Here is an 11,113-nt window from a genome sequence, read left to right on the forward strand (position 1 = left end):
CGCCACTACACACAGCGGATCCGGATCCAACGGCATGTGTGCGACCCAGTGGTAGGGTTTCCAACAACTAGATGTGAGGTCGCCTGGTTAGGTCCCTCTGCTCGATCTGTCCGCCGCATCCTTCCTTCTTGCCCGCTCACCCCATCTACGTTGCCACCACGATGGCACGTGACGCCGGCGACAGGGCTTCTCAGTCGAAATGCCCCTTCCATACGTAATGCACGCCCCTCGGATCCCCTGCATGGTCCTCCTCTCGGTGATAATAATGGCCCCCCACACCTCTCCACGTAGTCGGCTCACCCTGCACCACGCCAACATCCGACGACACCTGACTCGTCCTTGTCGATGTATGCTTGCGAGGAGCGGCCTGATTCGTGGCTACCCTTGCCTGAATTGCCGGCACCCTCAGGCGGGAAGTAGAGCCGAGGGAGCTTGCCTGTTGGCTGGGCAGAAGTACTCAAGCAAAGCAAATTCAAAAATGCAGACAAGATGATGTTCGTGATGCACCATGGTTCTGGAGGCGTTTTTCTCTTTCTTGGACCCATTTGGCCTTTATATTGGTTATGTATTTTTTTTTGGAATGTACTTGAGCTAGCCAAACATGTTTATTGATATATTGCTATATAGAACTGTATTAGTACTTGCATAATGCTGATTGCTGGATCATTATGTTAAGATATTTTCTCCTCGTTTACTCTATCAGAAGCCAGTATTGTGATCTGTTTATAACAAACATATTGTTTCGAACTTATTTTAACTCGTTTCGAGTCTTCTATTGAGACATCATTCCTGTGCAATCCTTCATCTTAAATGCGCCGAATGTTTTCAACAAAACCTTCACTTCTTCTGTTTTGGCTTTGGTGAGCCTTGGATTCTACCCAGACAGTTTCACCACTTGGTCTGAGGTGTAAGGAGGTGCGAACCAACCTGTGATTGGATGGTTAGAGGGACAGTGGTATCCCCAGCCCACCAGGATTCAAGTCCTGGTGCTCGTATTATTCCTGGATTATTTCAGGATTTCCGGCGATGCGCTTTTAGTGGGAGGAGACGTTCCCGTCGACGACGAGGCGCCTACGGTGACTTCGTAAATCTCAAGATGATATGCCGGCTCAGTCTTGCGTGTGTGCGTTCATAGGGGCGAGTGTATGCGCGTATGTATAAGCGCTTGCATCTGTACTGATATTAAAAAAAGAGGTGTAAGGAGGTAAACCAATACCCATGTCTGGCCTCGCCACGTCCTCGCAATAGAACCGGTTTTGTTGCCACATTTCATGGTGTCCGCTGCCTCATCATATCAAAGTAACTAGCGGTCTTTTTTATTTGCAACCCTAACCTGCCACACAATTGAGCAAGGTGAGTAGGTAGATCTTTCAGGTTATATTTCTTCGCGGTTTGGAGTTCGGAACCAACGCTATGTTTCTAGAATGCCCAATGCGGCTGGGTGCCAAGAATATTTTTTTGCAAAGAGAAACAAGAGTGAATTACATGTACAGTACACAAACTTGCACTGCAGGGACATTTCCAGGGCCGTACCTAGAAAATCAGAGGCCCTGTGCGAGTCAATTGCACAAAACCACCACATTTGTGGCTAGGTTTACAGAAAACCACCAAGTCGGTAATCCGTTGCAAAAAAACACCGCGATTTCAATAATCTTGTTGCAAAAAACACTGATCGGGTGATTTGGCTCGTTTAATCACTTGCTGTCAGGTGGGGCCAGATTGTCAGGAGCTGAATTGACAAAAAAATACATACACACCCCTCAATTCTAAAACAAAATGCAATCCAGTCCCTCCGTGCGGAAAATTGTCAGCGAGGCGCAACCACGGCGCCCTGGCCCTGCCGTTCGCCGGGATGCCTCTTCCACCAGCGCGTCCTCGGCACTCGCCTGCAAACCACGTTACCGCAAAGGGCACACCGGAGCCGGCGGCCGTGCTACTTCAACACAGCAAGACATCGACGAGCTCCTCGCCCTCGATCTCTTCCGCCGGTGAGCCCCGGCCTTCCTCTGCAGAGATGCGTCGGGAAGGAAAGGGAAGGGACGAAGGGTTGCAGGGGCGGGCTCCCGACGGCAGCGCAGGCTCAGGGACGGGCTCCCTGCAGCAGCCACCATTCCAAGATCCATCCATGGCGGACGCCGAGACGCTCCACACCGCCTACCTGGCCGCCACCGTCGACGTGCTCTCCGTCGGCAGCCTCCTCCGCTCCGTAGCCGTCCGCGCCGGCGAGGTCCGCCTCACTGCGCGACGCCTCTTCGCCGAAGCCGCCGGAGCATCGGAGGCGAGCTCCAGCCCTGCGGGGTGGACATGCGATCCGTCGCCGCCGCACAGTACCCGGCCCAGACGGGGAGGGACTCGATTGCGTTTTTTAAAGATCTGTAGGGGTGTGCGTGTGTGTGTTTTTGCTAAGTTAGATCCTAACAATCTGGCCCCATCTGACAGTAAGTGATTAAACGAGCCAAATCACCCAATCAGTGCTTTTTGCAACAGGATTATTGAAATCGCGGTGTTTTCTGCAACGGATTATTGACTTGGTGGTTTTCTGCAAACCTAGCCGTAAATGTGGTGGTTTTGTGCAATTGACTCGCCCTGTGTGAATCAAAATTTAGGCCCCCGACGTTTGAAAGAGCAGATTAAAATGTATAGTCTGTTCTCACTGTAGAATTATACACCACCAGATGCACAAGTTCAAGAAAGAACAGCAAACTGGGTGTAAGAACTGCCACCACCTTACCAGGACTCTGTAGTTTTAGATCATGCGAGACTGCAAATGAAGCTCAGATGGTTCATTGGTAGGTCAGCGACAAAGCAGTGCAAGGGGCGACTCCAATCTCTACAGGGTTCTAAATGATGCACAAGAGCACATGAGAATTGAGAGGAAAACTCCCCAACATATAGAAGATTGGAGTACATGACCACGCCAGTTTGCTGCCACTAGTGTCTTTCTTTTGGGGAAATTGTGAAGCATTATTCCCGAGGAGAATTGGAAAAGAATCAAGATGGGGAGGAAACGATGGGTCTATTAGTTAATCTGGGGCTTGTGAAATTGATTTTTTGGAATAGCAGCAATGCATTGAGAGAGGGCACTGGGAGTAGTAGGATGCCTTGGGGTGCGATATTTCCATCATTTTTCACTTAATGCTCTGTTTAACACCTTAATTACCTGCAGCCGGGGGCCCGTTCAATTGCTCCAGTTGCACATGCTAACATACGACCCTGGACATTTCTACACAAACTTACAAAATGACTCAAACAGGCCACTGAAACTGCTACAGTGCGGGAACAAATGGGTACAAAAGAGTCTGAATTGCCTGCGTGTCACGTATACCTGGCCATAGGCAGCCCGCCCGGACGGCCCAACCCGACCCAGCCCGAAAATCCCGGGGCGGGCTGTGCCTGCGTGTGCCATCGGGTCAGGGCTCGGGCCTGGAAATTGAGCCCGACGGGCAGATCGGGCCGGGCTCGGGCTCGCAGAATACAAGATTTTAGCCGTAGTCAGGCCATGTTGGGCTTTTTCGGGCTCAAGCCGGGCCAGGCTCGGGCCTGGGTTTTTAGCACCGGGCTTTTTTTTGGCCGGGCCTGAAGCCCGGTGCCACGCCACGTCGGCAGAGAGGCACGCGCCGGTCGTTTTGCTAATTTGCAGAGAACCCCCGTGAAATATAAATACTCAACCCGCGGTCTTAAAGCAGATTGAGAGCCGAAAAAGTATCAGAATAACTCTGTACTTATGCATAATATGATATTGCTACCGATAACCCTTCACAAACCCCTCGTCGCTTTGCCTCCGGCTGTTCATGTTCTTGGGTCTCGAGTCTCGACGCAGAAGGGAGCGACGCATGGCGAGTCGCCGCGGAGGCGATCTACACTGGATGGAGCCACGTCCTCGCGGCATCTGCGCCGAGTTTCCTCCGGATTACGGTATGTAATCGAGCTCTACCGCCGTTGACGCGATGATTTGTTCACTGTCTCCCCTATCTCCTCCTAGGGTTTTGATCGTGTATGATCCTGAGTGAAATCGAGATTAAATGTCTGTATTTCGGGGGAGTTTGGATCACAATCTGTTATGATCTTTGTGCTGTGTTCATATGTAAAGTTTCAGTTAGTTTTCCTTTGCCTGCTCATGATGCGAATTAAGTTCAGAAACTAGTTCATGTCTTGTGTTGTTCAGATTGAATGCTCGCTGCTATTTATGTGTCGGTTGTAGTAGGATCCTTTGATTCACTTGAATCAGTAGTAATAAGTGCGAGAAACACAGAAGGTCTGGTGGCTGTCATATAGGTTCAGAAACTATGAAGTTCAGATAAGTGTCTGGAACAGTGTTTCATGTATGGTTTGTCACTTGATTTGGAACAGAGTTTCAGATTGGTGGAGTGTTTCATGTATGTTTGTCACTTGATCTGGTGGCTGTTATATAGGTTTAGAAATTATGAAGTTCAGAGTATTTTCATGCTGCTATGCTCTAAAGATATATTGATGTTATATAGTTTTAGAAATTATAAAGTTCAGAGTATTTTCATGCTGCTATGCTCTAAAGATATATTGATGTTATATAGGTTTAGAAATTATGAAGTTCAGACTACAAATTGCATGTTGATGTATTGTAAAGAAACACTGTCTTTTAACAGTATGGTATTTGTACAGATTTGCAATGCTTTGTTAGTTTATACAGTAAGTGTTGCGCATGTTCAGTAACAACCCCCATGCTTGCTCTTGCGGGAGAAAACTCAAGTTTCTTTACTTGTATTTTTGAACACAATGACATATTTTGTGGGCTAGATGAGAGAAGGACATTTTGGGGAAGCACTCAAGAGGAGTATGATTACAGGGAGAGGAATATCCAAGAGAGTTAAAAGAGGGGCAAGAAATGCTACAGCAGCAACAACCAATGTACCTGTACTGTAGGAGGAAGCAAAGCTGCCAGAGGTGGTGGAAGATCTGTTGTGAGAGGTGGAGCAACTGCTGGTGGAAGAAGGGAAAGCAATGCTGCCGGAGATGGTGGGAGAGGGGGAAGCCATGCTGCTAGAGGTGGTGGAAGATGGGGAAGCAATGCTTCCAGAGGTGGAGGAAGAGGCGGGAGTAATGCTACAACAAGGGGAAGAAATGCTACAAGTGGTGGAGGAAGTGTTGGTGGAAGGGGCTGGTGCCACCTTCTGTTTGGAGAAGATGGATCCCTAAATGCTTCAGAAGCAATACCTGACCTTAATGTAGAAAGCAATCCCTGATCTTAATGCTGCGGAAGAGATCAATGTCATCCAAAATGCGCCAACTGGTCCTTTTTAAGTAGGATGTTAGGAAAGTTCATCGATGAACTGGCTAATCATGTCGTAGTTCATGTCTGAACTCTATAGGCTTTTTATTTTGTAATCTTCTAAAAACTTGAATGTTGCTGCGTTTGTATTGCTAAACTGAATGTTGCCGCGTTGGTACTGTTAAGCTCAATGCTATTGCATTGGTACTGCTAATCCCAATGTTTCTGCGAATTCTGAATTTTGTCCATGCATAATTTTGTACTTGAAATGAATTTTGTAATGCTAAACTGAATTCTGTCCATGCACAATTATTTACTGCTAAACTGAATTTTGTACTACTAAACTGAATTTTGCCCATGCACAATTATGTAGTGCTAAACTGAATTTTGTGCTGCGAATTTTTAATCTTGTCCATGCATGATTTTTTACTACTAAACTGAATTTTGCCCATGCATAATTTTGTACTGCTAAACATGCATGTTCTTAACCTGTTCGACAACAAAGAACAAACCTGCTATGTTTCTTCATGCATGTTAACACATGCGTCCTGAAGTCTGAATACTGATGAAATTTTCGCCTGTGAAAAACAGAGCATCTACAGAGCGAGCATACTGATGGAATCTTGTCCTGTGAATACAGCAATATTTTTAAGTCTGAAAAAATGGGTCCTGTCAGTCGAACCAAGGACCTGAAATTTGCAGACACAGCAATTCTGCCAGTAAGCTATGTAGGAGAGATGGAGCGATTGACACTGCATTTTCTATTATTTCCACGACCCAGAGCTCGACGGCGACGGGCAATCTAGGCGTTCGTGGACGACGACGCGTGTGGGCAGGACGACATGAAGGAGCCGCCACTGCTGGCCGAGCTGCCGCTGTTTCAGTTTCCTATAGAGTCGAGAGAGACTGAGGATCGCTTTACGTATTTTGACATACAATGGGGCCTTTTCTGCAAATGTTCCTGCGACAGGAAAGTGGCTCCGGCCGACGTGGCAACTGCGGACTTGTTTTGTGCATAAAGGAATCCGTAAAACAAGTTCATTGGCCTATTTGAGTCAATTTGAAAGTTTGTGTATGAAAATGTCCCCGTGTGCAAGTTTGTGGCATGTACATGTAATTAACTTGAGAAGCAAAACAAGACATGTGGGCTATGGCATTTGGGGGACTTGGCAAATCCCATCCCTCAAACGTGTGCGGATGCGCCCGGACGCGTCTGCGGGCACTGAACGGTCAAGCCTCATATTTTCCTTCTCACAACCGAACACCACAAATAGTATACCTCAAATGCATACAAAATCGTGCAACTACGTAAACGATGCATTACACACATCGTCCGGCTACTATCACTAACATGCCATCGGGTTATCAAATTTTGACATGTTTGGCTATGATGGAGAAGATCATCCATGGTTGCCCTTGCACTTCTCGGCGCCCTTGCCATCCTTCTCGCAGAAGTACCGATAGAAGACGCAGTAGGGATCGAGCCGGATCTGCTCATCGATCGCCGGAGCTGGCCGACCCGTGGCTGTCCCCCTTCTCCTCCAGATTTGCTCTTGTTTTAGACTCTAATTTGCATGATTTGAATGAAACTAATCTGGATTGACGCTGTTTTCAGCAGAACTACCATGGTGTTATTTTTGTGCAGAAATAGAAGTTCTTGGAATTGACTGAAAATTTATGGAGAATTTTTCTGAGGTTAATAAAAATGTTGGTGGATAAATCTACTAGAGAGGGCCACCACAATAGGGCGCGCCACCTAAGCTTGTGGGCCCCTCGAGCCTCCGTTTGCCCTATCAGGTGGAATATGTCTTAAATGATTGATAAACTTCTTCAGGGCGCACAACGATCGCGAGGCTTCATTTTTGTTGATCTGCCGCTGTCGGCATTTATTCCTTTTGTATTTCTCTTTCTTCTCTTTTGAGTGTGATTGTGCTGCTTCCATCCCAGCATCTATCATTGATTGTATCTGGTGTTTACTATATTAATATATAGCGGGGCGCAATCCTGTTTCAAGAGGTATTTTTTCTTGAAAAAAGCATTGATGTGCAAGGGATCCATCCCCAATATACAAGAAGAAGTGGCAATAGCTTCTCCCTATCGATCGCGACGATGGTGTCAGACAAAATGGTTGTGTTATCGGCGAGGGAGGGGCGATGACGGCGGCGCGCCTTTGGCCCGCTTCAGTGTTTGTAGTCGTCGCTAGGTGGTCTACGGCTGTGAATGTAGTTTTCATTATTTCTGGTGTTTGTTGTACTGCCATGATTAAAGATGAATAGATCGAAAGTTAAAAAAAAAATCGCTGTGTTGTCCAATGATCATAACTTCTCGGTTTATTGATTTTTTTTTTTAAAACCTTCTCGGTTTATCTCAACAACAAAGAAACTTCTCGATTTATCTCAACCAACCCACCGCGCCCGTGCTCCCATCACCTGACAGGCGGGCCCTGCCAGCCGAGCGCGCCCCCCAAAGCTTCAAACATAACCGCCGCCACCGCCGCCCAACAGCCCACGGTAGTTTCTAGAAACCCCGGCCGGAGACGAGCGGGAGAGAGGAGAGGGAGGAAATCCAGCGCGCCGGCCGCCGTGGGCTCCCAGGCTCGCGCACATGGCGAACGGGACCGGGTCTCTGGGTCTCGGCGTCGAGGACGGCCTCGGGGAGACCTCGTCCCCGCTCCCCTCCGCCGCGCCCGTCGACGAGGTCCCCGGCGCGACCGCGTTCCCGCTTCCCCCCGCCGCGCCCGTCGACGAGGTCCCCGGCGCGACCGCGTTCCCGCTTCCCCCCGCCGCGCCCGTCGACGAGGTCCCCGGCGCGACCGCGTTCCCGCTTCCCTCCGCCGCGCCCGTCGACGAGGGCCTCGGCGCGACCGCGGCTCCGCTTCGCTCTGCCGCGCCCGCGTCTCCGCTTCGCCCCGCCGCGCCCGCGCCCGCGCCGGGTGTGCCGCCCACACCCGATGGGAGCGCCGGCCGCCATGGGCTCCCAGGGTCGCGCACGGACAGCGTGGCGAACGGGGGGGATTCTGGATCCCAAGCTCGGGGTGTCGGCGTCTTCGAGGGCCTCGGCGCGACCTCCTCGCCACCTCGCTTGGCCGCGCCCCCGTCGCGTGTGCCCCTCGCGCCCGATGCGAGCGGCCGCGGCGCGGGAGGAGGCGTCCGCGACATCTGCAATGAGTTCGTGGAGCGGCTCGTCGCCGGTGGCCTCCTGGACCCGGGGGCGATCGACGTTCGGCTCCGCACCTTGCTCGAGGAGCATTTTGTCAGGTTTCTTGAGGAGAGGTGCGTTCTTGTTTTTCAGAGAAGCTGTGCTCATTCTGATTTCAGAATGGAGATTGTGAGAGCCTATAACTACCATAACATAGATGTTTGCCTGATAGGGGGTATTGTGTCAGATTACGTGCACGGACAAGGTTGCTTACAATTGTGCTTGTTTATATCAAATTTCCTCGATCAATTTCACATGGGTTTCTGTTGAAGTATATGTAGTATACTGTGCATCATCCTTTTTCTTTTGTTGCTGCCAATGAAAACTTAACTAATTAGTTTAGGAATGATGAAAACAACTTTTTATTATGTCCACATTTCAACTGCCATTTAAACTAAGCTCCCTGTTTTTATTTTATTTTCTGCCACCGACAGCGTGGCTAACGGGGGAGATTCTGTGCCCGGAGCTCAGGGTGTCGGCGTCTCCAAGGGCCTCGGCGCGACCTCCTCGCCACCTCGCTCGGCCGCACCCCCGTCGCATGTGCCCCTCGCGCCTGATGCGAGCGGCCGCGGCGCGGGAGGAGGCGTCCGCGACAGCTGCAATGAGGTCGTGGAGCGGCTCGTCGCCGGTGGCCGCCTGGACCCGGGGGCAATCGACGTTCAGCTCCGCACCTTGCTCGAGGAGCATTTTGTCAGGTTTCTTGAGGAGAGGTGCGTTCTTGTTTTTCAGAGAAGCTGTGCTCATTCTGATTTCAGAATGGAGATTGTGAAAGGCTATAACTACCATAACATAGATGTTTGCCTGATAGGAGGTATTGCGTCAGATTACGTAATGTTGCTTATAGTTGTGTATGTTTATTTCAAATTTCCTCACTAAAATATTGACTGAATAATGGGTTAGGACTCGTTCAAGCCAAACAAGAAGACGTGGTAGCATTAGGAGACTTCAGAATATCAAGACGAGGAAACGATCTGAGAAGCTCAAAGAAGAGAAGATGATGGAATCATTCAAGGCAATCTTGTCGGATTCAATCTCATTTCTGTTTCCAACAATGGTGGCAGTATTCGCAAGCAACTTCTCTTTCGGAGAATACGAGAAATGCTTACTGATCTTGTTGTGTGCTCTTGGGGGGCTCCTCATTCTGCTTGCAATGGTGCTGTCCCATGGGGTTGATGATGGACAAGGAAGGACGGTTGTCGTGTCCCATCTCACGTTGGGGGCTGTTATATACATATTTGGTATGCTTGTGTACTGTCTCTACAAGTTCTTTCCTGAAGGGTCTGGCCAGGTCATGGCCTTGTACGGTGGTGTTGCTCATTTTGTCTTTGGAGCAGTAGTGCTTACAATTCTATGGGCGACTTCGTTCAAGCTTAGTTCGTGAATTGTTGGTGCTTGTAGATGGAGGGACCTGTAAAGTGTTGCCCCATGCAAACTTGTAGATGCACTATGCAAATATTGTCAAACTTTAAAACATCAGTATATTGTTGGTGCTTGGCATTTGGTCAAGATGATCAATCCTGGATTCAATTTTCCTCTCGGGTGGTTCACTTGGGAAGGTTCTTAAACTGGGAAACTTGCAGATCAAAAATATCAAAGGAGATAACACTTCCTTCACAAAGTGGTATTTCGGGCTGAAAGGGTTTTTGGATGACTTACTCAAAATAGAGCAAGGCATGATTATTTCTTAGTGGATATATGCAATATATCATAGTAGGAGGTCCATGAATATTTTCAGTATTTTAGAAGCAACAGAGAAGGTAGTTGCTTCGTGAGGGTCATTATATTGACATTTCTGAAAATAGGAAAAATGTATTTTCCCAACTCCAAGGGAGCTGGGATATTTTATGGGATGATCATGTGGGAAAAAATGACAGGTCCCCAAAGTTTCATAAATTTTGGATGCAGGGAAATATACTTTGGATTTTTATGAGGCAATAATGGACATAAAAGGTATATTCAATAAATGGAAATATTGCATAATGCCCTAGCAATATTTTTGTGGAGGAGGGGTTCATATATATCATATAGGCTATGATCCAAATTTTAGAATCAAGGGTGCAAAGGAAAATAAGCTTCATTTGAAATGGCTAGGGATCAATCAAAGTTTAATATGGTGGCATTGGAGTTTTAGAAACAAAACCCTAAGAAATTGTTTTGGGGCTCAAGGTCATTTGAGAGAGTTCATGGTTCCACGGGAGAGACCTTGGCAAGGTACCAATTCATGCACCAAAGATTCAAACAAAATCCAAGACAGTCAACGGAAATGAAAAAGAAAAGGCTGGGAGGTTGATTCAGAAGCCAAATTTTATCAACTGATGTTTGATCTTTGATAACGGTTTGGAAGAATATAGCTCCTCGAAGCCTGCATGGCATACCCTTAGAGCATCTCCAGCCGTTCGCCCCCCCCCCCCCCCCCCCCCAGGCTAGGAAAAAGCGCCGCTTGGGGGCGAACCGGCGATAATTTCGGTGTGGGGGTGATCGGGTTCCTAGCGCCGCCCCCAGACACCCTTTTGTAAATATTTTTAAAAACATACTCGGCCAAAATTCGGCAAACAAGACATAGATTCGGCGATATTTAGGCCTTCCATAGTCTTTATTCATATTGAAAACATAATCTACTAAAAGGAAAAAAAGCTGTTGCTGCCGCAACTACAGGTCGAAGAACTTGCT

General features: G+C 48.3%; 1 protein-coding gene across 1 annotated transcript; it reads left to right on the forward strand.

Annotated features, from left to right (window-relative positions):
* Positions 1 to 7,659: 7,659 nt before the first annotated feature.
* Positions 7,660 to 9,964, forward strand: LOC123073803 (translation initiation factor IF-2). Its single transcript, XM_044496834.1, has 3 exons — positions 7,660 to 8,517; positions 8,878 to 9,153; positions 9,344 to 9,964. Exons 1-3 carry the CDS (start codon positions 7,850 to 7,852, stop codon positions 9,822 to 9,824), a joined length of 1,425 nt encoding a protein of 474 aa, XP_044352769.1. The 5' UTR covers positions 7,660 to 7,849; the 3' UTR covers positions 9,825 to 9,964.
* Positions 9,965 to 11,113: the final 1,149 nt, after the last annotated feature.

Source organism: Triticum aestivum, chromosome 3D, assembly GCF_018294505.1.
Source record: "Triticum aestivum cultivar Chinese Spring chromosome 3D, IWGSC CS RefSeq v2.1, whole genome shotgun sequence".
Lineage (NCBI taxonomy): Eukaryota > Viridiplantae > Streptophyta > Magnoliopsida > Poales > Poaceae > Triticum > Triticum aestivum.

What these genes read in the sequence shown, in the direction of transcription:
- LOC123073803 (XM_044496834.1), top strand. Translation starts at nt 7,850, where the DNA reads ATGGCGAACGGGACCGGGTCTCTGGGTCTCGGCGTCGAGGACGGCCTC. An exon ending in GTCAGGTTTCTTGAGGAGAG is followed by an intron (nt 8,518 to 8,877) that starts GTGCGTTCTTGT and finishes TGCCACCGACAG; the next exon opens with CGTGGCTAACGGGGGAGATT. An exon ending in GTCAGGTTTCTTGAGGAGAG is followed by an intron (nt 9,154 to 9,343) that starts GTGCGTTCTTGT and finishes ATAATGGGTTAG; the next exon opens with GACTCGTTCAAGCCAAACAA.